The 27,673-nt window shown below is 36.3% G+C and overlaps 1 protein-coding gene across 1 annotated transcript in view; it reads right to left on the bottom strand.

The window, feature by feature from the left end:
- LOC121096475 (SLX4 interacting protein) overlaps positions 1–27,673 on the bottom strand; it is a 78,977-nt gene that overhangs the window by 30,629 nt on the left and 20,675 nt on the right. The window contains exons 4-5 of the mRNA XM_040612433.1: positions 8,775–8,864; positions 5,413–5,536 (exon numbers count right to left, since the gene is read on the bottom strand). Coding sequence (XP_040468367.1) covers positions 5,413–5,536; positions 8,775–8,864 — 214 coding nt within the window. The remainder of the gene's footprint in view (positions 1–5,412; positions 5,537–8,774; positions 8,865–27,673) is intronic.

Genomic DNA, 27,673 nt, shown 5'->3' with positions numbered 1-27,673 from the left:
AAACAGTGCATAAGTATGGGGGTTTCTGTGCTTGTAAAATATCATCTACACCAAGAACAACAACAACAAAAAAAAAATATTCAGATCTATAACCTTGATCTTCTAGAAGAAAAATGTCTTGATGAAAAAAGATGCCTTTATTTCCCATTAGCTGGCTGAAAAAAAAATGGAAAAAAGAAATCTAAAGCAAATACAGGAAATATTAAGCACAAGATACTAATCAAAACATTTTTCTTAAGTTATTGCATAAGTTGCTGCATACTTCAGGGAGCTAGGAGGCTCTGTTGTCACAGACAGATGACTGCAAGTTTAAAGTTCACAAAGATCTGCAGGACTTGGCTACAAATCATAAATTACTCCATTGTAAAGAAGCTGCAATATAATTCTTTTGAGAGACAGAAATTACAACGTGCAACTGCAGATATGAAAGTTCATTAAAAGACTTCTGTCCTCCTCAGTCCCCTATGGTAGCTTATCTGCCATACCTTACTTTCCCTCCAGTTGTACCCATCAAGTTTTCGTGGAGTTGCTCTTTAGGCAGGATAGGTGAAACAGTTCTAGTTAAAACCAAACCAAACAGTTTCACAGTAGGGGAGTAAGTTAACAGCTGGGAGAATAAATCAGTTTTGCTGCTACAAGACTGTAACATGGAACATACCCTACAAACACCTTACACAATTCATGATCTACAGTAATAGTGAACCCTCCTGAAGCAAATTAGGGCAGTCTGAAAAGGGCGTTTTTCTTAAAAACATCATAATGTTCAAATTAAAATGCAAGGCCAAAACAGTTCAGAATTTTTACCATCATTGTATATTTTTTGTGTACTTACAGGAGCCAAACAAACTGATAAGAAATAGAAATGTATTTTCTTATGAAATTGCATCTTAGGGGGGGGGTTTATACTAAATAAGGCATGAACTTTGACTCCATATCTTTGTAATGCTGAACTATTCATGACAGCTCTTACACTTCTTCCAGTTTCTCATTTTAGTAAGCTTATCAGAAGTAAATGTCTGAGACTTCTACCTGTTGATAAAGTTCAATCATGTTTGCAAAAAGCAACGGGGGGGAAAGATAGACAGACAGACACAGAGAAAACATGATCACAGTAAGCCCCATTTCCTCAGAAAATCAGGTTGAAAGTATTAAAAAAATATACACAATCCCAGAGAAAGCAGATAAAAATCAAGCTGGGAACTCATTGTACCATGTGACAGCACACTCTCTAATTATTTTCACTGTAGAAGAGACTGTACAATAAAAAGATCTGAAATCAGAGCAAAAATGTTCCACCCTCAAGCCAAGAAAAACAACAAGGATGCTAGGGAAGGAATGAGAAAAGATCTGAAAATTACTTGTAGGATAAACGTAGTTAACTTTTTCCTCCCCCAAGAGGGGGAAGAGGGTCAGTTTACCAGATACCTTCTTCCTTCCTTCCATTTTGAATATGGACATTTCTACCAGCCATATTTTCTTTCTGCATCCTCCTTTTTGTTTCCTCTGTGCCCATATAAACTTTGCCTTCTTCCTTAGTTTTGCACAGTCCTTCCTTCCCCATTGCCCTATATCTCTGTTCAGTCCTCTTTATAGCCTCTAGTTACTTCATACCCATTGCTTTTTATGAAAAACAGCTACCTCCCATGGAACATGAAAAAACAGGCTCTGATTTTCATTTGTTTAAGTCTACAGTAAGGTGAGCATTACGACACACTAACATCCTTGACATCACTAAAACCCAGTACATGTTACTGAATAGCACAAGTGGTGCAAAGTGAAACTGTATGGCATATACATATAAAAACATAAGTTCTAACTTTAAAAGATTACACATCTGTAAAGTGAGGTAGTGGGGTCCTTTTAATGAGAGAAATTCACTAGTACATGGCTTTTGTTATCGAATGGCATGCATTCATCAACTTCAAATCAACAACAAACCATACATGATCGATGCCCTTATTGCATGACTTTGGCCATGCAGATTGGATGCAAGCAAAATAATCTTTGAAAGTCTGCCCCATTTTAATTTTCTTTTTAAAAAAATAAAACCAACCAAAATCAAACAGGTTTGGACATTAATTAAACAGAGGAAACACAGAGTTTATACCAAAGCCTATGTCCAAAGACTAAATTAAAGCTTACTTTGGCAAATTATTCATACTGGCCATTTGGGAGGGGTGGGGAAATTGTTCAGACAGAAGAAAGAATAGGAAGAACTTGCTTGTCTTGGCTACTTTCTCTCATTTTTCCATTCTTTCCTTCTTTCTTTCTTCTCCTGTGTGTAACACCCACAGATTTCCTAATGAGATGGTATGCGACCCACCACACACTGCTGTGGGGGTGTAATTTAAATGGAAAAGAAATGTAAATTAACAAGTAACCTGCATAGATATTTATATTATGTGCCACAAAACTGAAAGGTGGTATTAAATAATATTAATATTAAACATACTAGAACATTAAAACGGAACAGAAATTATGATAGGTGAAAATTTTCTTTTCAAAATAGTTACAGTAGCCAGCTTAACAGCCTTCCCCGATTAACAGATCTAGACAGCAGGATGAGATCTGCTCATCAAAGTAACATAGCTTGGCTTCTATTTCTGAAGAAAATCCTAAAACAACATGCTTTGATATTAGAGATAGACTAAAATCTTACTAATACTGGTCTAATAATTCTGATTCTAATAGCTTTTGAATACATCTTGCAATGCGGAGAGCAAAGTAATTAAAATTGACCTGAAAAGATGCGAGTTCAGATAAGGGTGGAATGCTGACCTGGGATATTCAAAGTAGTAAATAACCAGCTAATAAGCATCTTAATGTTCCTTCTATAGATACGCTCTTTCTTTACAATAGCAGGGATTTTACAGCAGTGAAACTCTAGACACAGACTTGCATAACTTTGAGCAAAAGAAACCACATTCAGTCTGAAGAGCTCAAAAACTTCTAATAACCTCCAAATGCAACAATAGCTGCAAGCTTAAACATTTCACCAGCAGCACCTACAGTATGTGTATGTCGTTAGCCACATACCAAGCCTGCGCATTTCTTTGTATACACCAACACACTGTCAGCCAAACACTGGCCAGCTATCTTGCACTTCATCTGTTTGTGGAAAAACACAAAAACATATCATTGTACTCTACAAACAGAACCTGTGATCCTGGAGTGGAAGGCAAAACACAAGAGGTTTCGGAGCCACATTTAAGTGATGGTAACTGCTGAAGACTATTAGACTTGCAGGCCATCTAAAAGGGTCAGTCCCTTAGAGGTAGGCCCCAGTTGCTCCAGTGAGCACCCACTTATCCTGTTATTTCCTTCTCAGGTAAGAACAGACTTGAATGTAACTTGAATAAACTTGATTCTGGGACTTGAACAAAGCACTTCTTTCTTACAAATTACACCCTGAGCAAAGCAAGCTGAGAGAAGAGGAAAAAGAGGGACTTAGAAATTAAGTTAAAAGTGAATGTTGATTACCACAGACTATTTTCTTCCTTTATTTCTTTACTGTTAATTAATGACAGTGAGATTAACTTCAGAAAATTGATGGAACAGTAATTCTGCCTCACACAAAGCAAATATTTTTTAATTTAAAACTGTCACAGATATTACTGATAACCTCCTCAAATGCATATCCTTAAGTTTTTCACTTCCAAGAAATAAGGGGAAGAGTCAAGCAGAAGATCAATTCACAACCTTGGGACAGCATGCCAGTATTTTTACTGAAAACGTCACAACATAAAAGAAAATGTAAGATCCTAAAATCTCACAAACACCCTCAAATTAGTGTTCCATCTATCTACATATATGAAACCAATTAATTATGTCCGGCAGTTTTATCTTACAAACTCATTGTTTTTGAAAAACTACTATTTTATTGAAGCAGGAAACTTAAAAAAAAAAAATCATAAAAAATATCACTCAGTAAAATAAACCACAGAAAACCTGCAACAAATCTCAGAAATTCTGATCCCACCCTCTGTAATGCCCCTCTGCTTTCACTGCAAGGAAATTCTATTTGTCCACTCAAAACCAGAGAAGTATGGAGATCTGATATGTTTTATAAAAATTAGTAATATTTTGAAGTTGTTACAACAACTTGCAAGGAAGAAAGGGCTTGAAAATCCTTTAGTGTACTGAAGCACTTTTTGCTTACATGGTATTGTTTTAGTGGCTGGAAAATAAACCGTCCTGTCATGCCATAACAATCTGGCTCCCACAACATGCTTAAATTTTTGCAATAATAAGCCAACCATACAGTATTTAACCTGTGTTTTCTTTATTAAGAACAATCGTTAATATTGATATTACTGTTTAAAGCTGCAACCATCAACTAGAATTCTATAGGAGAATACGTTTTCAATAACCAAAGATATTTTGAAAGGCGAAGAATTTGTTCTGAATTAGAACTGTTAATGTAATATACATTGAATTCAATATATTCTATCAGTATACTGATTGTATATTGCAAGTGCATAATTACATTCATTACAGAATTCATAGTTCAGTACAGACCTATTTCAAGATATTTAAGGAAATGTGAGAAACTATAGTCAAACACAGGGCTTTACTACTGCAGCCCTTCTTTTCTGTGGCAAGTTTATAACATGCTCCAGGCTGGTAATAAAAGAAAAGTCATTATTTCCTAAGAACTATTTAAAAAGAAATTGCTTGTGTGATATAACACCAATACACAAGCCTATCAACTGTAAAACCCACCATGATGACCACACCACCTAGTGAAATAACATTAAACAAAAACTGGCAAGCCATTTAGCCCCCAAAAGATGATCTAACGTTAGAGCACAGGCTATAGTGATCATTATCTTTAGTTTACAACATGCGTGTACTGAAATTGCACTGATTAGTCTACCACCCTCACATACATGAAGAAAAGTTCTAATTGGGTAAATGCTCTTACTACTGTTCTCTTCTGGACACGAATTACTCCCAAGGTCATTGATGCTACTGCCAAGCCTGCAGTAACACCGGTGAAATGATGAATGCTGTTTATCATGCCATAGCAACTTTTTAAGACTGAACAGGCTCTCAGAAGAGGAAGTAAATAAATTATTTCTAAATAAAAAAATTAGAAACTAAATACTCAAGTTGAAAGTAGACTTAACAAACCAGTACCATCAATTTAGGAGAATTATACCATTTATTCAATTCTGCTGACAGGCTCTCATACCAATAGTACTAGCACTATGTTCATTTTTCAATAATGTAAAAAATTAATATCCATGCAATTTTTTCAGTAACGTAGCTCAAGTAATTTCAGACCCAAACACCAGCTATTTTAGGCTCACTGGCTTTACTGATGTCAAATTTCTCAAGGAAAAACATAAACAAGTTTCCACCATACCTTATCTTACTTTATTTCACATTAAATTAAATAATTTATCTTACTGGTAAGAAACAAAGGGCCAGATGGTGCACGTTCTGTTGATTTCCCTTGACCTCTCTGTTTAGGTGCTTCCAAGTAGTGTTTGACCCTTGAAGCCACAACTTCTTCTAGCAGCATGCAGACCTCCTGAAAAAGCAACCATTGGCCTGTTTAGATCTAAATTTATATACGTGCCCACAGACACATAGCAGAAATCAATAGAAATCAATACAAAATCACTGCTTTTCACATAAAAAGGGAAAACATTATTTGCAATTACGTACTGAGGTATTACATAGAGGTGAGAAGCACATAAGTTAGGAAATGAATGGGAACAAGGGCAAGGTGGGTGGGGAACCAAACAATTTTGCTATAAAACAAGAGAGGAAGTACATTATGAAACTCTAACTTGGCAGATTAAATACATTATATTACGATACTAGTAATTTCTGAACAGCAAATTAGTTTCATTTGCGTGCAAAGTAGGAAAAAATACATGTTAAAAATGTATCATAACATTTGGTATTTAAGCAATATATTAGTAAAAATCCTCCCAGGAATTGCCCACACACTACTTCTCTGCAAGAATTCTTATGAAATGCATCAGATATTTTGGTTCAAATCAGGGAGGGGGAGGGAAGACTCAAAGCTAATTAGGTCAAAACAACCTAATTTCTCTAGTTCATTTTGATTTTTCTGCTCCTAAATATAACTGCTCATATCTTTCATACTGCCTTCAGCAAAGCATGGTAAAAACTACATACAACTCAAGAAGAACAAACCCTTCAGCCAGAATAACCATGGAAAAAAACCTCTGGAGTAAAAGCAAAACATTAATGTCTTGAATACCAGAATAAGCTTCCAGATTAATACATACACACACATTTGAACCTTTTCCCTCAGTATTCCCATTTTTCATTGTGCATAACTATGTGTTCACAGAAACGATACTTTGTGGCACACAAAAATATCATTTTACCTTTTTACAGCATTTGGACAATAGACAAAATTATATTAGTACTACCTAAAATAAAATATCTTTGCTTGAAATTTACTTTTGATTAATCTAGAAAGTATGCAGAGCAACAAATTTTTAATATATTGCTCTAAATGAAAGCAGTGCACATATACTGGTCAACCACAAACAGTATTTTCTCCTTACCGTAAGAAATAAATTTTCCTTTCTTCTTGAAGAGTACAATTATAAAATACTATATTTACTTATTCTTCTGTTTAACTCATTAAAGTGATCTCATTACACATTCCTTCACAGGACTATGCATTCAGGTTAAAATGAAAAGGTCTAGAAAGCAGCGGAAACATCATGTGCATTTGGTTCCTTCTGCAACAATAAAGATTAGCATGCACTTCCTTAATTTACATGGAAAATATTTTAGTTGTTATGCTTATGGAAATATTATTTAAACGGTTCTTCACAAAAACCTATACAGATCTACACTTAAGAAAGCATAAACAAGAGTAGGCTTCAAGAGAATTGTGTCTACGTACTTTCCACTGCTAAAAAGAACTTGTAACTGAGACCTTCTATATGCATATGGAGAGATTATAGCAATGACATGAATAGAAATCAGTTTAGTAAACGTTTCTCAAAGTACAAGGGCAATACTTTGACTTTGTGATTCCAGGGGAAAAGAGATAGGACAGCAAGGGCAGAAAGAGAGAAAAGCTCAAAAATGGTGGTCTTTACAATGCCCAGCTAGACAACATGCACTGTGTTTGTCTTCTTACACCAGTCTCATGCTTATGGGCACTCATTCAGTTCCCAGCCTGCTCAACACAACCCACCCTCCAAGCAGGAGCTTACACCTGGGACCGCATCGCCAGTTTCCATTTGCTACAAACAGCAGCCGGCGACTTTCATCCAGGGTAAGCAGGGGATCAGCAGAGATGGTGTTTTTGTTACAAGGGGTCTAAGAAGCATCTGCTTTTCCCACAGACAAGCAAAGAGGGCTGTACCACTATTAGTGTTTTCCAGAATCAGGAAATAACAAAAACTCAGAAAACTGCTTGTGATGAATGTGTAAAAACTCTCATAAAAAAACATGTAGGCATAATTTTCCTGTAATACCTTACTGACCTTTTTCTTCCCACTTTAACAAAGATTCCGCATAGGACTTTCAGGAAGCAAATTGTAAAGCTATTGGAATCACACTTCTCGGCTGTTGAAAATATGCAACCTTTGTACTTCACTCAAAATGTGTGGTCACAGAAATGTAATGAATGCTGCCCTGTCATGCCTTTTTATTAAATCAATCATGATCTAATTTCCTGAAATTCATATCTTTTGTTTTGGCAGTCTTACAAAATACATACTGAAAACACTTAGAAGTCAGATAACCAGGATAGTAAAACTGGTTATAAATAGAAGGGGTAAATGAGTATTCATTTAGTTAGAAAAAAGAAGTCTAAAAGATTTCCCCTATTTTCTTTTTTCTCTGCTTAATAAAGCACCAATCAGATGAACCACATGCTGTTAAATATTCTGCTTTCACTGCCTCAGGATATTAATTTATTGTTTCTTTAAATTTTATTTAAACATATTACTTTGAGATGTATGAGGATGCTCTGGAGTGACAAGTTAATTATGTCATTATTAGGAAAGCTATCTGCTGAAAATTACCGTAACAGAGACTTGCGGGAAAGTCCACAGGCATTTGAAACATGTCCTGCATTCATTTTCAATAGGGAACTTCTCAAGTTCCCACACAGACTGAAACAGGGGAAGGCTCCCACCAGTAGCTCATCACAAGACTAGCAGAAATCACACAGAATCTGATAAAAGCTACGCTCACAATTTTGCTGGTCATTGATGCACTGATTTTCAAAAATTTCATCTGTTGTCAGGAGATAAAATGCTACACTTAAAGATGAGTTTCCTTTCATAAGATACAATCTTATTTTATCATTAGTTAATCATACATACAAATGATGTTTTCTTGCACACACTACACACAATATCATTCACATTTCTCAGAATGAGAAAAGGCAATTAATAGAAAGATATTTCACCAACAAGCTCTGCAAAAGTGATACCTGTCACAATCTGTTTTACATCACTCAGGATAATTAACAAAGCAAGAAAAATATGTTTTATAAATTAAAAGTTAAGTCAGAAGACTCAAAACAGCATGCACGCTGCATGTATGCACACACACAGAGTTTAAAAATTAAAAGGCAAATTGAAAGTAGTCATTAGTGACCCGAAAAGCATATGTGGTTGACTTAGGGGTCCCACAGCAACCATTGACGAATAGGTATAACTAATAATATTCTCATAACTCTGAAAAATTCTTAACAATCCAAGGCAATCCAACTTTTCCCCTGCAGCCACATGCTTTTGAAGTAGAATTTATATTTGTTGTACCTCTTTCTCATGATCTGAAAACCAGCTGGTGTCTTTACTGGAGCCTTGAGGCAAAATATGAACATCCACCAAAACTGCAAAGTTCCCACACTAAAAAAAACAACAAGAAAAAAATGTTCAGCTGTAGCTGCTATGAAGCACATGTCAAGCAGACAAGGAGGTAAATGATCAGGTAAGCATATGCATCTGATTTAGAGACACAGCAGGCAGAACATAAAACTGTGAAAGATTATGAAGTATGGAATTACAAATTTATCATTTGTTTGTGGGCACAGTGAGAAACAAGAGCACCAGACCTAACTTGGATAACTAACTGAAAAGTTTAAACACCACCAAGCACAAGTACATGGAATTTTCCTCTGCTATCTTTGTGTCACTTTTACATCTGAATTCAAGCAAATTTTAACATGTGAAGAATTAGCTGTTCCTTCACCAAACTCCCATCATTCTGTTTTCTGAGAATTTAGTACCATATTAGTTACCTAGTTTGCATTTTAAATGTATTAAGTCCTTAAAAACTCAGTCTCTTTAGAAGCCTTTTTCTCTCTCCAGATTACCCAACGTAAAGAACCGCAAGTTTGAAGAACTTGTGGTAACTACCTAATATTCACTGACACCTGCCATTTAACCAATGCTACACTTTGAGTGGTTAAATGATAATAAGGCTAACTTATTAATAAACAATGTACCTAGCTAGGATGATACAAGCTACATCCCAAGACGCATCAACTATTTCTGAAATTCGTTGATAGGCTTCAACTGAGGACAGTGTGACATACGAGGTTTAATTATTTTCTTTCTTCAGTACAGCAGTCTTTAAAATTACCTAATATAAGGAAGAGTGAATGGCACAAACACATCCCCTTAGCTCCACTGTGTACTAACTCACTCCTAGCAAGAGAAAACTGCCTCTTTTCTTGCACAAAGGTATGGTGCATCGCAAGCTAATGCCTTCCCTTTCTTCTACTGTAACACAGCACCCAGCCTCACTCAGGCATCCTTTAACTAAACAACTTGCAAGGTAGAAGCCAATTTCATCATTCTATTTTGGCTGCTGTGCTGCACTTGTGATGCAATGAACTCACTCTTTGAGAAGACTGGACATGTGCAGTCATGGCAATTGCACATCCGGAATGTCTGATGGAATAGAAACAACATCCTGCTTCCAGACAAATCTCAAATGTGTATGTACAATCCAGCATCACTTTGGTCTTGTTTCAAGTGGACGTTGCAGCACACACTTCCTGTCCTAACTCATTCCCTCCATCTTTGCTCTTCACCGCCAAACATCTGCAAACCCCATGCCAGCATTCCAATTGCTAACAGAATTTGTTCTAGAAATGGTATGATGCGTATTTTTACACTATAATTCTACATCACCTACAGTCTAAGAGGTACATCTATATATTAGGCTTACGACATAGATGTATGGTCTTTGAGAGTACCCTTATCTTTACAGTTAGTACAAAGAACAAGATTTAGCTTTGATTTTATTAATCATGACAGCATATACGGTAAATTAGAAATTTCTGAGTTTACAAAACACTTAGATCTGTTAATTATCCATGAATATATATTTAAATTATTTAGATATAATTAGAATATAATTATTGCCTAATGCTGTCTTGTACCTAGAATGCCAAAGTTTGGCAAATGAGACAGGCATTGTGAAATCTTTTCGAGAAACTTCTAAGTTACTTATAGGTATCAGTCACTGAAAGAGCAGAATGCTTTGATCTATTTTATCAAAAGGTTTCTCTTTCCTCCAGAGAACGAAGAAATACCAGATGGCTGCAACAGCAAAACTCTCCAAGCTTTAAACTGATGACAAACTATCTCTCAAAAATCTCTGGTGAATCATCAGTCAGCTCCAACAAACTTTTGAGTTGACTACTGAACTTCAAAGTTAGCAGACACTGCATATTATAAAGAGAAAGGCAGTAAATTATTCATGGTTCAGCACTTAGAACAACGAACAAGCATTTGGTATGTCAAGAAAATTCAAATTATCAAATGTTGCATGTTAACTTGCATCATTTTCTATTGACTACAGAAACTTTGTAATAGATACAGATGCAAAACATAGACCTGTTTTTTACAGAGAGATACTGTTTACAATTTATTTTCTTTTGAATGGCAATATTTGTCTCAGTTGCCAATCTTGAAACAACTGGAGAAAAGAAAATCTTGAACCACATTTGAAACTATATAAAGTAACAGTTCAAAATTATCTTTAAAATATTACAAACTGACCAAACATTTGTAGCACTCCAGAGAAAGACAAATGTATATGAATAACGTGTAAATCCTCGTAACAGACGAGCTTTCCAAATGGAAAATTTCTATCACTCTGAGTCTTGGAGCACTCTTCCTATAGACAGCATAGCTGGAACTATTTCAACATCCCAAAGCCAATGGTTTTACCACTCAATTAGAATAGCTTTGGTACAGGACACAAGGAAACGTAACTGTCACAGACAAAGAGGAATATGGCGAGTAAGAGCACATAAAGCATAGATCTTTCTGGGTCTTGTTACCTCCTATTTTTTTATAGTCCTGAACATGATATAAGCAAGAGCTCCCATGCAGGCTCCTTCGTGCTCTCAAATGATACAATACTTTGCATACCTTATACCTTTACTTACAGTTTATATGCCTTCACTTGGTACACCTTTATTTATATATATATATTTACACTAAGCAGCTCAAGACAGTTTTGGCTTCTCCAGCAGCAAAGGAGTTCTCTGTACAGACTAAAGTCCAATACAAATAATTGTGGGGAACAAAGGGAAGCGGAAGAAAAATGTATACTGTTTATATTAACAGATTTGATTATCTAATAAAAGTTTCTAAATAGTTTTTATTTCTATTCTGAAGACATGCAATTCCATGAAAATACTAGCTTTTATTTTAGAGGAAATGAAGTGTTTCCAGTCATTGTGGCTGCAAGAAGCAACTCGTGACTCCTAGCTACTGTAACTGGAAGGCAAACAAAGAACAGAGATTTAAAATTGTATGTTTTCAACCTCAATCTCAAAATTTGCACTAGAAATGATTTTGAGGTATGATTGTCACAACTGAAACCCAAACACCTGATTTGATGGGAAACATTTTTGTCAACAATCATTAGAAAAACACATAACCAACAAATTAAAGAGAGAAACAGAGGCACCAACTGATATCCTCCCTTATTCTAGAATTCAAAAACTCTCTCCATTTTTACAAACTGTTTTTTAATGGTAACATATTCACTGCAACAGTCTAATAACATTCACCGTGTTATTATACAAAGGGCTTTAAATGAAATCAAAATGTTGTTAATGCATTGTTGTACAACAACAGCATCTAATTCAGAACATATTTTCAGGAATCAAACCATTTATACAAACACATGAAACACTCCATAGATTCTGCAAATGGAAAAGATAACCAGACATATAACATAAACAGAATTATTACCAATGCAAAGTGTTAAATCAGTCAAGGGAAGTCATCTGCTCATAACCTGTTAAAACCCTTGCCCAGGATAAGCACATATTAGATGATGGATTATTATCTCACTCCACCCCCCACCCCCCATGAGCAGATAAACCCAAACAAATGCTTTTTATTGCTGTACTTGTTTTTACAGTCAGGGAACTCCTACATGGGTACTCTCATTTCTTTAAACTGCCTCACTGCAAATAGTGTAAAAGCAGTCATTACAAAAAAAAAAAACAAAACAAAACAACAAAAAAACTTGGGATGCTGGGGACAGGCATGGTGAGTTTGTATTCAGTTACATCATTCCAAATGTGCTGTATCACTAAAGCAGACAGGACTAGAGATCCAGCCTCCCAAGACACATATTAGCATTTCCCATTCCTATGATCCTTCTACAGATGTGGGCTGTAGGGTCAGAATTAATTGAAGCTTAGTTGAAAGGGAAACATACAATATTTTGGCTAGCTTTTGGAGGCATGCAGGAAGGAGGCAAGCTGCAACTGTCACACACGCTTTCACTTTCAAGAAAGATAGCAAATATAGGTGACACCATCAGCGTAACAGTAGCAGTTAGCTTGAAGTTTGCTGTCTCTGCTTGAGATCAGAACGGTCTTTGTAGTATCAAAAGCTTCGGGAGTTTGTTGTATTAATTGGTCTACAGAAAGACAACACCCTTCCCTATAAGCCTCAAATTGTTTATAATAAATTTTAATTAAAGATGATTTTGAAACACATTTCCTAGTCTAACTGGGAGAGAAGCATGCCCTACACTGTAAAACTTCAGTTCTCCAGGCTAAACATACAGCTTACATAAGCAAACATTTCTGTTACCTCTTCCTTGAAAGGTGGGATATTAGTTACAGTGATAATTTTATTCCACTCTCAGATGTCGTCAATAGTTTAAAAAAACTCAACACACTAGACCCTGATGACCACTCAAAAAATGTCATGATGCTGAAAACTACTTCCAAAGACATAATTGATAGGAGGCATCATCACTTTCCAGGTGGCAAAAATATGACTAAAAGATTGAAGGGCAGGGGATAAATATGATATATAAAAAGAAGCTTGTGTGAAGTGTCTTGTTTTATAATAAACAGGGAAATTCTAGTTACACAATTTTAAACATACACAGAATTAAATACAACAATGTCTTGTCATTGGCTTATACATTGTACCAACTGTATTATGACTATATTTTATTTTTCCATGTTTTCCAGGCTTTTTAGAAGCAAGTTTGTTCTCCTCCTTTATTTTTCTGACCCCAAAGAATATGATATGTCTTCCTTTTGTTTACACATTTAGCAGCAATGACTTTCAATATTTTGACTTTTTCTCCTTTACAGCATAGCAACAGGCAAAAATCATTTAAGCAAGTGAGCATACATTACAGGAGATCAACTTGTCATTATACAAAATTAATTTAGCTTTCATTTACAAGTTTGTCTAGGAGAACTATGACTCGAGGTTATACACAGTTGCCCAAACTGTAGGACACGCTCTTTCAGTAGTCAAATGCCTCAACCTGCATAAACACGAGTCAGGATAGCTATTTACACCATCACCACTGCCGATGGCTACACAGGGGCAAAGGAGGTTTGGTGACACTTGACATTACCTATTTATGAGAAATGTACAAAGTTATGATTTGATATGTGCGTATCTTTTCTACAGATTTTTCCAGAATCTCCACTTTTTGGGGGGTTGTTTATTTTTTTTTTTTTTTGGGGGGGGGGCGTGGTGGTGGTGGTAGAAAAGAATTTTTCACCATACAGCCAAATTGCACAGAAATAGTACTTCTAGTAGTTACTGTTCAAAGCAAGGTGGTTTTTCAACTGAATTTCAGGAAGGTGTTTAGAAACCAACAGGTCACCAGCGACTGGTTTTACTGTCATGACATTAATCAGAAGGTCACCTAATAAAAGGAACTGGCGATTTCTCACCAGCTGATTCAGAAAGAGAACAGACAGAAGGATCTGGAAGAAGCCACCAGCGGGAACCCTCATGGAATTTATAAATACAAGGCCATTCCTCAGATTCATAGAATGGTTTGGGTTGGAAGGGACCTTTTAAAGACCACCTAATTCCAACTCCCCTGCCACGGGCAGGGACACCTTCCACCAGCCCAGGCTGCTCCAAGCCCCATCCTGCCTGGCCTTAAACGCTGCCAGGGATGGGGCAGCCACAGCTTCTCTGGGCAACCTGTGCCGGTGCCTCGCCACCCTCACAGTAAAGAAATTCTTCCTTATATTTAGTCTAAGCCTACCCTCTTTCAGTTTAAAGCCATTCCCACTTGGCCTATCACCACATGCCCTTGTCAAAAGTCCCCCTCTTTCTTGTAGGCCCCTTTTAGGTACTGGAAGGCTTAAGGTCTACATGGAGATTTCTCTTCTCCATGCCAACTCTATCAGCCTGTCTTCACAAGAGGGGTGCTCCAGCCCTCTGATCATCTCTGTGGACCTCCTCTAGACTTGCTCCAACAGGTCCATGTCCTTCTTATGTTGGGGCCCCAGAGTTGAATGCAGTACTCAGGAAATAAGCCACAAAGGTCGGGGGGGGGGGGGGGGGGGCGGGGGGAAGGAAGTATATGCCACTTCTGACCATTTTTCTGGATAAGAACTGCTTGATTCTGGAAATTTTGCATAGTTTGTAGTCTGCTGTAAATATTACATGGCTCTGAGGAGGTGAGTTGTGACCCAAAACCAGCCTGAATGCCAAGCCTTTCACTATATTATTGGGGCATCCACAGCTGCCTGTACCAGAAGCAAAATGGGACTACAGGATCTCAAATTATAAAAAGGGGAAAAGGACAGAAGATGTGCACAACTGGAAGAGTAACTAGAAACTCATGCCAACAGACTGAGCTCTGCTATGTTTCAGAAAGCTTTACAGTATCTGGGCTGTATATTTTAGTTTTGTCAGTGTCCAGCAAACCACCAGGCTGCCCTTTAGAAATCTCAAATGGGATTCTATTTTAATTACTAGAGTTGTAGAACCGTTTTGACAAATAGCTGGTCTTGTTCAAAAAGAATTATTGCCATCAGCTAACATCACCTGGATTTTTTTAGTTCTCCTCAAAAATATATGGGAACACTCTGCCACAGTAAAAGGGAAGCAGCAGATGAACAACAATGGCAAAAGCAGGTCTAACTTGAAGATCTATCCTCAAAGATAGCTGTACTAAATTATACACAGATCCAGCAGGAACTGGACAAGCCTAAAATGCATTCAGACTTTCCAAAAGCAGGAAGGAAATTCCCCCTTTTATAACCTGAATATGAGTGAGATATAACTAATCTTTCTCAAGTGGTTGGCTTGCTTTTTTTAGGAGTATAGTTTATGCATGAGAAATTCCTAAAGGGAGGAGTGTTTAATTTTCTGGTATTTTAGTGGAAGAAAAGAAGCAGTTATCTAAAAATTCAATCAATGAGCTACAGGAGTGTTAAGATCACATTCAGAGGTTCCCATGCCAAGCAAAAAAGTCCAAGCAGAAAACAAGACTCCAGAACAAACTTTCAAGATACGTGGTCTGAGAACACAAGAAACTAGGATGCAAGATCAAGGCAGTATTTTAGACTCTGAAAAGATGCAGATGTGATATTAAACATCAGAAATCATGAGGAAAAAGAAAACAAGAAATACTGGCGTCTGATTCAACCCTTAGGAAAATGTCAAGAAATCTAAGTTGCTTCAAATGTGATGGAGCTGTGTATGACTCTGGAGACTTTCAAATGAAGCACTAATATACTGTTGTCACAGCACGTAATTGTGAGAGATCCACCCAAATCAACAGATTAAAATAAATTAATCAAGACAACTCCTTCAAGAACACCCTAAGTATCTGCTGAGGTAAAGGATCTGCATGTTTTTAGAAACATACATAAGTGCTTCAGTGCAAACAGAGCCCTTCAGTTCATCACCCACAGTCAGGCTAAGCAGTAATTACTTAATGAAAACATCTGAACTGGTCTCAGAGAACTGCTCTATCAGGTACAATGTTGAAAAAGAGGCCAAATTGCATGAGAGAATTAAGCTTAATTTAGTTTGTCAATCTGCTGGTCTGATCCCAATTCCGTAGGAGGTTTTGTAGCCTACATATTGAAAGGAGCCATGTAGCTGGAGCTCAAACAATTGCAAAAAGCAAGTTTTTCCTCAGGGCATTCTCCAAGTAGCAGTGCAATCTCAACATTGTTTTGAAAGGATATATACCATGTCCCTGCCTGTGTCAGAACTGATTCAGAAAAACAGAAATAGCAACACAGTATTTGTTCAAGATGATAAAAAGATAATGCAAGATTCCAAAAGGCTGCTTTCACCCTTTTGTCATAAAATATTACTACAAAAATGATGGTATTTTTAAAATCATAGCTAGCAAGTGATGAAGAAATACTTATCTTTGCAGCAATCTGTATTCATGACGCTTTGGGTTGGGGAGGGTGAGAGCTGATATATGGATACTGGATAGCTGAACATATTCACAAGCTATCCAAATGCAACTAATTCTGAATTGTAAATTTCAAGGACATTTCCTACAGCTTGGACACACCAACAGCATGCCACAGAAGAGCATGTTATTGTCTATCACCTGATCTTTGGTAAGTGAGTGCAGATAAAGATTAGAGCTATTTTACCTAGCTCTCACCCCCTAAGCTATCAACAATAGAAGTTTGGTATCATGAAAGTGATTCATGACAAGATGAATGGCCTTGTCACTGCCATAATAAACTGGAATTTGGGACATCCTTTGTTGTTCTAGAAAGTCAGTTCTGGGATTTAGTTTCTTACCCAAGTGGAAAGACAAAGGAACTACTACACACCTTGTACAAAGAGCTCCACATCTGAATAATTCATTTTTAAATGATCAGATAATACAGTAATAGGTATCATTATATTAAGTATTAGGAACTGGTAACACTAACAATGATTGTTACTTTTCTGATTTCTGTACTGCAGATCAGAGAAGTATCTAGTTCGCTACCAGCTTCTTCAGTGCTTCCTCATAGTAACTAAATTGAATTTCAAGTTTAGCTATTTCTATCACAGGTCTAGCAATCAGTTAAAACTAGAATAAGTAGAGGTTCATAATACATAAAAGGGTTTGCTTAAAGTCCTGCTAAGAAACAGCAGGGATGACTAAAGCTTCCAACAAGCCTAAAAATCATGAACAGTAAAGTGACAATATACTTTTCTAAGAAATTACAGCCAGTAATAAAAAGGCTTGAGGGCTTTTTAGACCTTTAACTTGTTAAATAATTTTCACAGGTTTTCACATACATGCTCTACATGCTATATTTAAAGTTTGGCTCATTAATATAAAAAATATAAAGAAAAGATCACCAAATGCGTATTGGCAAGCTACTGATGTTAAGCATATGAAAAGAACCATCATACAGGACAGCTAAGGAGCTTAGCAATGTACCACCTGATTTTACGTGTTTCTGCCTATGTAGTTGTGAGTAGAAAGTTAACATAAAAAGACCCCACAGTCAGTATCTTTTGATGTAAGCTCTGTCAGGGGAAATGAATCCAGCCATCAGATAGCATGGAAAACAATTCACAAAATTCTCGTAAGGTGAAGAAGAGATAAACCACAATGTTTGTTTGGTGAGGTGCACATTACTAAGACGAAGGGAGCAGCAGTTCTCAAGCATACGATACATCCAGTAACATATTTCTTGAGTTTATTGTACAACAGCTGCAGGGATGGGCCGACTTCCCTCTCACAAAAACAGAACGGGGAAGTGAGGGCAGGTCCCACGCAGGAAATTGTTCCATGTTCCCCAACTTTGCTATTATTTCACAAAGCCTCTCACTCCTTTTTTTACTAAGAGCCAAGGTCTCACCTGCCCTAAAATTTACTTCCTTTCCACCCTCTCATGAAGATGTTACCTACCGCAGCATGCAGCTACTGAAGTGGGAAGCAAGAGGTAACAGAAAACCAAACATCTGCAGTCCATGTTTCAATATAAAATATTTGCAGATGTTAAATCTTTATGCCAAAATAATTTAACAGATTAAAGATACATCGATTACACATGCTCAGACTTTGAGACAAATACATAAAAAGCAAAAGTATTTTTTTATTTGCAAAAAAAAGTACTAGCAAGCCAAATTTCTTAATATTGTTAAACTTGGTTAAGTAGTTGAAATGTTACATTTTCCAAGTGCGTAAAAGTAGTACCTTTTAACTTTGTGTTTTAACTAGTTTGTCTTCAAAACAAAGCTAAGCCAGGAAAATTTCAGACCTGCATGAAAGCTTTTTCAGAAATAACGTAAGAAAAGTGATTCACTTCTGAAAGAGGCATATTGCAAAAGTGACACCCTTTGGACAAAATCCTGCTATTAAATGGGAGCATATTTAGTCAACATAAAGCAGAGGAAAGCTCAACAAAATAATCAATGCTTTATCTACAAAATCAGAAGGGAAGAAACCAATGAGCCTTTCAAGTGACCAAGTGATACTCTAAAACTTACTGCTGAAAAAACAGAATCAAATGGATAGAGAATACATTGTATTTCAAAATGGAAACAGATCAGCAAAACCCTCAATGAATTACCAGCTGGAAAGCAAAGGAATATGTGTATTACTTTGCTTAATGTCCAAGGGCAAAATTATTTTCAATCGGTATTTAACAGAGCATATAATAAATAGACTTTGTGCATAAATAAAAAGAAAAATGGATACAAAAGAATAGGAGCAACAACTGACTCATAAAAACGCATAAAATACTAACACAGTTTAACACTGAAGAGTTGTGAAACAGATCACTGATTCCAGGCAGAGGTGTTTGTCACCAGAAAGGCTGCTTAGATTAAAATTTAGCCTGCTAAGGAAGCCATTTCCCCATTTTTCTCTCCTTGCCCACTCTGCCTCCATCTCACTTCTTCCAGAAGTTACCACTTCCAGAACTGAACAGGTTCAACTGTCCTCTAAATAAACCAGTTTCGATACAACATCTGTTTCAAAATGCATACCAAAAACTATTGAGTTTGATAGAAATAAATATGGAGTGACTATTCATGTATCTCTTCTAGGAAACTTAAGCAGTAACCTCTGGTAGGAGACCAGGGCAATGAAAAGCAGGTGGCAGATCACTAGTCCTTAACTGTAATCAGATACAGCTGAAAAAGTACACCATCAGGCCTTCAGGATGCACCCAATAACACATCCCTTTTGCCTACAAGGAAGGCAGGTGTGTACAGGATTAGATTATACACATGATACTCAGTATTTACATGCACATAGGAGGCACGTAAAAAATTTGTAACAAAAAGTGACTCCTGCAAATTTTCCTCTTTCTACAACTCAGTTCCTCAGGTTGGGGGGTTAAGTGCCTACCATTTCTCTTCTCAAGATTTTTACAAATGAGTTAAACAACGAGTCTCTTCAAATTGGGGAGAAGAAGATCCAAACTACATGTGATTGTTTTTAACATGAAAACAAACATTGAAGGAACATAGAAAGAAATAAACTCAAGTACTTTACACATGTATAGTTTAATCTATAACTGATTTTGTCAGTTTCTATAATTATTTTTCACACTATGTGCATTGATAACTATCACATCCACATGTGGTCAATCAAGTAATGAAAACTCAAGGGAAAACACTTGGTTTTAATACAATGTACAGACAGTATGGGTAACACATTGCTCATTTTCACCTATTATGAAATGTAATAGGAACAACATGATCCCAAGATTTCAGAGAAGCCTAATTTTAAAGCTGGAGGGGCAGAAAACTGCTAGAAGGACTGAGTTATTCTCAAAAAATACTTAACTATTTGACTGAGATCAAAAAAAGCTGCTGCCTCAAAGAAAGGACATCATTTTAGTAATATTAAGGACTATTAGTACCTAGGATTTCTATTGATATTTGGGAATGCATTTCTATAAAAGCTGAAGTTTTACATTTCAAAGCCAATTTTTTCAAATTTCCTGTGGATTACATTACTAATTGAGAGTATGTGGGAAATATTTCCCACAATTATAGAAGTTCCAGTGATAATTAGCATCAATCCTAACACACGTGGAAAACATTAAAATCACTGAAAATTATAAATAGTGTTGATTTTATGTAACAAAATGTATACTTTAAATACAGAAAAAGTTATATTGAGTCATTCCAAAGGTCCACAGTGACCCATATGCTCTGACAGTGACTAGCAGTAGGTGTCTACAGGAAAAGGTCAAAAAAAGATAAGCAAATAATGATACTTTCCTCAGTAGATGTATTAGACATTCAGCAACGTGATATTCCGGGACTTTATATCCCATAGGCTGTATCTGTATTTAGAAGTCATCGGTGACCGTTTTCTCACAGAATTTGTTACGCTGGTTCATAAAACTGTGTGAATTTTTGCATCCACAATATCCTGTTGCAAGCAGATCCAGATACTAGAATTGTATCTTCTAGTTAATTTCAAATTATTGTGTTGGATTAATTAAATATCCTTGGCTGTTAAATTAGAACAAGCAGTCATTTGTTATTTATCTCTACCTGCCATTCATAATTGAATAGACCACTATTATTCCCCACCCACTCACCTCCAGCTTTTCGCTCTTCCAGGCTGAAGAGTGTTAAATTGTTCCTTATACTGAAGAAGTTCCACACCTCTAATTCTCTCAGTTCCACTTAAGGAGAACTATAAGCATACATAGTGTTTAAAAAGTAGATGTGCCCTCAATTTGTGCCATGGCACAGCAATGGTATTAACTTCTGTTTTCTTCATTCCGTTCCTACAAATTCCTCAAATTGATTTTGCTTTTTAAAATGCTGCTGTGAATTGAGCTGATGCTTTCAGAAAGTATTATAAGCTTTAAAAAGTCATTCTTTGCATCCGTAAGTTTGAAGGTGTTCTCCCTCATCCCCACATACATCGTGTTACCTGTTCATCTGTCATTTAATAGTACAGTCACTGAACATCCTTGAGATGTTTTGCAATACTTTGTTGTATGCCATTGTTATTCAGCTCTCTTCTCAGGTCATTTACAAATACAGTGTCTGCCACAGTTCCCTGTTCAGCTCCACTGTTGCCTCCATCCACCTTTATCCTTCAGCCAGGTAATCTATGTAGGTACCTCCCTTCTCAAGCTCATTTAAAAGAGACTTTGGTGAGGCACCTTGTCAATCACTTTTGGAGAATCTAAATGGGTTGTACCAACCAGATTTCCCTGCCCCTCTTGCCAGTGACTGTAAAGAAGCCAGAAGGCTGTGATGCATGACTTCTCTTTACAATGGATCTTTTACCTTTTTCCCAATGTACAACACACATCTGTATATCCATTCATTCTGCCTTAATGGAGTTTGTGCTAATTTGCCTGCTAAGATGTTAGACACTGATCTGACAACTTTCTAGTCCTATCATACCAGGCACTCTCAAATAAATAGAACTAGAGCAGTTTAAAAAGATCTGCCAAACTTCATTATTCACACACATGCTAAAATCCAGGTTTCTGTGCGCTTATTCCAGTGCAGAGTACAAACTAACTAACATAGACAACTATATTAAACTCCATTGTTTCTTTTGCAACTAAGAACATTATTAAACTGAAAATTAGTTTTCAAAGTTAGCACATCTGTTTCAAAAATTTTGGCTCTAATGACATCTTAGCAAACAGCAAAACCCTACAAACGCATCTTAGCACCTTCTCCTGTTGTGTGCAAATACAGAGCGAGAATCATGCTCGGGCTAGTGCCTTCTCCCTCAGGAAACTCGTTCTGCTTCACTTGCCTCCCAGATTCACCCCATACTGAACCAAACTGCTGCTCACCACCACCTCTACAAAAAATTATAATCTCGCATAGAACAATCCCGTAATTTTTTATTTTTATAATGTTCTAGCCAAAAATACATAAATTTCTACATTTAACAGATTTTTTTTTCTCCTTGCTCTATCAGCAAGCCTATCATGAAAAACTGCCATAGGTCTCCTAATGCTTTCTCCATGACTGCCAAGGTCACAATTCCTCCTTAACACATTCTCAACAGGTGATTGCTATAGTAAGACTGACAGAAAAGAGCAGCTCAGTAAAGTATGCCATCTAATAATGAGCATCTAAGATATCACCTAGTTGAATTAAATTTTTGCTTAACTGCAATGTTTATGTACATCCAGCAATATGTTAAAATGGAAAACAAACCGGATTACTTAACAAGTCTGCAGTACACCTCGTTTTCCATAACCTGTATCTACCTGCTTAGCTCTGTAAAGGGGGAAAAGAAATACAGCTCACACACAACAAACATCCCCACCTGCTGCATGGGAATTTAATGCCCATAATCAACAAAAACAAGATAACCATCATTGTCAACTGCTTCATATCTTGCAAGGAGTAAATTTCCATAAGTTCCAATTTTAGTCCTCTGAAAACTGAAATTTTGAGACTGGTATCAGCATTTTAAATAAAAATAGCACATTTTTCTTTTAAAAAAGTCAACAGTCATTTGTGAGAGCTGTAAAAGTAGCCCCAGTTTATACCACATGCCAACAAAAACAACTGTTTACTAACTTGTTAGTCCTTTTAATTTATTACCATAGCAAGGAGATATAACACAAATTTGTAATTGACAAAAAAAAATATTACTGGTGCATCAGCATAAGAAAAGACTTTTTCCCCCTGCTTGCTGAAGTACAGTTCTGGTCTATATCACTCTCAGTTCCCAAGCCTCTTTCCACCTCTCCTTATCTCTGTCTTCATTTTCCCACTGTCAAAGCCTGTTTTTCCAGGAAGGAAAGTTATGGTAAAGATGAGGAATATTGTTCAGCACCTCTTTGCCCTTTGGCACTGCTATCAAACACTGGGATTTTATCTGCCACATTAGCAGAGATCTTACAAAAAACACATTCCTTTTTGTATAATGTACATGGTGGTCACTCAAACAATAACCAGTAACAGATGTCTGAAGTGAGGAGAATGGACTATTTAAATAGAACTTTATAAATTCTGATGATACTTTCCCAGATTTGAAACCTTGACACTTAATTTATAACAATCAGTATGGCCATATACTTTCCTTTGTGTGTTTATTTCTAGTTCCAGCCTCAGTAAGTATACTTTGTCCATTATGCTTTAAGTTTCACTATGACCTTTGCAGATAATCTTACCCTCAACTTGCATTCATTTAATAATGTAAAGATAGTGGTAAAAAATTAAAAACTCTTTGCAATGAATCCAATAACCAAATAGGGAATTCTGGCAGGGGCTATGAACTTAAACGCTTACATAAAATTACTGGTCGCATTCAGTACCCTGCAATGACCACCTGGGAAAGTTTTTCTTTCAAAGAAAACACAAAAGTATGAAAGAAATGTAACCTGCCAGAGTCTTTTCCATTGAAGTTTTAACATTACAAGATTTGTATTTAGGTCTGCTTTCCAAGGATTTTTAAAAAGCACTATCACTCAACATGCATGGGAAATGAAATAACTGTTTTAAATATCCTGACAGTATTTATACTTTAGTATTACAAGAAAGTGTTGGAGGTTTTAGAAGAAACTTCTGCATGAATCTATAGAAATAAACCTTATCTGCCAGTAGCACTTTTACTCATACAGAAACAGCAGAACTAAAGATCAGTTTGGCGTAATACAGAAGTGGGTTTTTAAGACTTCGTTTAAGACAGCTTTTACAATGCAGCATCATGTTTAATTACCTTGTTTTCATAATCCCTTTTAACAAATAAAGATTCCTATATGTATTTCTGGTTACAGCTGCTTAAGTAATTTTTTTAAAGTCTAATTAAAAAAAAAAAATCCATCTCCACTACAGAAACAAATGATACAAATAACAGTAGCAGTAATGGAAAAGAATAGATTTTAAAAGACAGGGTCAAATTCTGCCATTGTAACATCTCTGCATAGATACAGAAAATTTACAGACACACATTTACAGACAAGTTCTTGTACTTGAGGACAGAAAATACGCTTCAGGATCTTGAAACCTGCCAATATGTACAAACAAGCACATCCAGAAGTTTCACACTAATTAAATTTTTAAAACAGTTGAATAAGATGAATAATCATCTCAGAAAACATGCAACTCTAATATTTTAAAGCTTTTCATCTGCTTCAGTAGTGTGAATCTACTTGCATTTTGCTCATGACATTTAGCCATGAATTTCAGGGTCATTTTTAGGGAATACACTTTGCCTTTCTTCTAAAGGTAATGCAACAGTAGTATCCTGTGTGAAGGTTTTACCCTCTGTGGGCAGTAGATACACAGATCTATGAAGCATTCTTCCAATAGACAGATCATGTTACAGGTCAGAAAGTTTCTTTTCTTCCTGTTACAAAATTCACCTGTACACATGTTATTGGAGACCCACGAAGTTCAAAAAGAAAGGTTGACAAGACGGAAAGGCCTCTTTGTGTACAGCACTAACATTTCTGATAGAACTTCAGCAATGCCTACCAGTAGTTAGAAATTTTGTATTAAAATATGTGATCGTTGATGCTACTAATATAATGTGATTTCATTGGTTTAAAAAACCCACAGCTGTCATACAATTTTAAGTGTGAAAATCATAGGAGCAAAACTATTGCAGAAAAACATGTTGCAAAAAACCACGCACCAAAAACAACGGCTGGTAAGAGTACACCAACCAAGGATCTGCAACAGTAACTGCAAAGCTAGACTGCCATGGGTGAGTTGTCACTGCCTACCTTTTTAAAGGGCTAATACAGGACAGAGTATACTTTATAAATCAAGCAAAACCCCCTAAATTTTTCCATGGTTTAAAAAAACAAAACAAAACCACAAACAAAACCCCAACCATTACAGACTGTGAGGGAATTACCCCTTGGAAAGCAACAGCTCATTTTTAATTAAAAAAAAATAAATTGATAGTATGCTAGGCTTACACCTGTCTGTTAGAAGGACTGAAGAAACAGAGATGACAGCACACGACAGATTACAGTTCCTCAGTGTCAGGAACACAGAGTACCACAGAGACAGAAACAAGTGAACCACTGTCCATTTTATCTTAGTAAGGGGAAGACAAAAAAAGAACTTTGCTTCATCATGAAATCATAGAATGTCGTTAAACTTCATTATACTTACATATAAGCCATGTATTTATAGCTTTATATTATTTTTTTGCTTCAACTTAGTAACAAAGGTCCACTCAGAACTTTTTAAAAAGACAGAAAACAAATATTTGTATACAGAAAATAGCAAAAATACATTTTGATAATCAACTAATAAGACCTACTATGTTGCCAAGGGACACAGTTAAATGAAGAGTAAGTATTTCCTTACTTGTCTGACACCAAGAATGAATTTGTGATCTACTGTACAGTAATTAACATCAAAGAGAATACTAGAGACCAGGGTGTGTAAACATATTCATTCATTAATATTAATGATCATCACATGACAGAAGTACTAGATACTCCAAATCTTGCTGGCTTTTAAGTTATTAAATATGGCCTTCAACCTTTCCTTCATTAGGGTGAAGATTACTGGGAAATAGTTACAATAGAAATTAATAGATAAAAAAGTCATCTGGAGCTTAAAATTTACATCTTCTTGAAATTATACAGTAAAGTCATGAATAACTGAATTAGCTTGACTAGCAAAAATAAAGTTATTGATAGTATTCAGTGCAAAGTTCTTCACAGACCAAAATTTTACATTTGATGTTTCAGAAAACCAATGAAAAATAACAGCACATTAAAAAAATATTCTGCAATTTATCAACCAAGCATTTTTGAAACATTCAGGCAAATATACAAGTTTTTAAAAGCCATTAAAAGAAATACACACTTTTTGGATAAAATGTTAAGACCTTTTATATAACCGTAGATGACAGAAACATAATGAACTAAGAACGTAAAAAATCTAGTCATACAGACTTCCTGTTTTAAAAGGGGTTTGTTTTATTTTCAAAGAAATACTGTCTTTCTATACTGCTGAGGATGTGGAGACTATGCAAATTTATTTTATCCTCCATTAACTGATTAAAAGTAGGATTAGCTACGAGACAAATGTCTTGAAAACTGGAACTTCTGGAATAGCTTTAGCTATATGCCAGTTAAGTACACCTTTAAAGACTTACTCCTGTAAGAATATCACTTTGAAGTGAATTCTTATTTTTTCCAGCCTTACATAGATACTGTTCATCTCTTTGTCTGAAAAACACGCAAAGCGAAGCAGTGACAAACTAAAAACACAGTCACAATATACTACAGAAAGACTTAAAAGGCCAAGGACATCACACATGCACCTAGATGACTGCAAAGTTAAACAGTTTCTGGGTAGGACCTTGGTAAGAGCAGGTAGACAACTAATTAAGGAAAATCTACCATATGGTGATACATTGACTCCCACAGGGAAATCAGAAGGATTGGAAGCACCACAGAAGTCTCTGCCCATTGAACCAATACAATCTACAGCAAACCATCATCCTTTCTTTTGATTAGTACTGGAGAAAGATAAAACATTTTGCAACTTTTTTTTTACTTCAGGAGCCTGAATTTCTCCTTCCATCATGCAAAAGAGAGCACGGACTATAAAGCAGACAACCATGCCCACCATCCCCCCAAATCAACACTTGCCAGCATCTGGGTATTCCTAATCTCTTCCCCATTCCAAGCTGCCAAAACCAATGTTTTGACCAGTTAATCTTGCCACTCAAGATTTTCCATCCGTTGGAATATTGTTTATGACTCCCAATCCTCATCTCATGATCAAGCCATCACCAATTGCTGTTTTACTCCCCCTGCTCCATACTTCGCAAAAAGAAAGGGCAAGCAGGAGACTTCTCCCCTGTTCCTAACCTTCTCTCCATTCAACCTTTTAGTTCATCTTTCAGTTTAACACTACCTGCACATCCCTGCTCTAGTGTTGACATCCATCATTAATTTTCTCTTCATTCTTGCTCCACTCCTCTCCTTAAGTATCAGTCTTTTCTTCACCCAGACTACTGAATCACTTTAGCCCATCCTCATGTCAGCCACCTGCAGTCTCTGCCACATAAATAATAAGGATCTTCAGCAGGTTTTGGTTTGTTTGCCTTTTGCTGTTGTTGGTGGGTGTTTTTTTGTTTTGTTTTGTTTCGGTCACTCATCCCACCCTTTCTCTTTTTTACTTTCAAATTAGACAGCCTCCATCTTTCCCCTTCTAAAATCCAGCCCAGCAGGGCCCACTAAGATCAGTCTCAATAGAGTTTTCTTCCCTAAAAATTGAATTTAGTGAATAAATGTGAACTGATTTTCCCAGATGTGTATAACTTGGTGGGAAGATTGTGAAACCATTGGCAAAGGGCTCATCACAAAACTCAGCTTACAATTGCTGTCGCTTCTTAAAGCCTGTGGCTTGTTACCATTCAAAATACTAGAATACATAGCTGGTAAGCATGTCCAAAATTTACTGTTTGCAGGGGAAAATGAAGTAAAAAATAACTTCTTAATACA

This window comes from Falco naumanni, chromosome 12, assembly GCF_017639655.2.
Source record: "Falco naumanni isolate bFalNau1 chromosome 12, bFalNau1.pat, whole genome shotgun sequence".
Lineage (NCBI taxonomy): Eukaryota > Metazoa > Chordata > Aves > Falconiformes > Falconidae > Falco > Falco naumanni.
The sequence above is the reverse complement of the archived record's forward strand: the minus strand, read 5'-3'. Positions and strand labels throughout refer to the sequence as shown.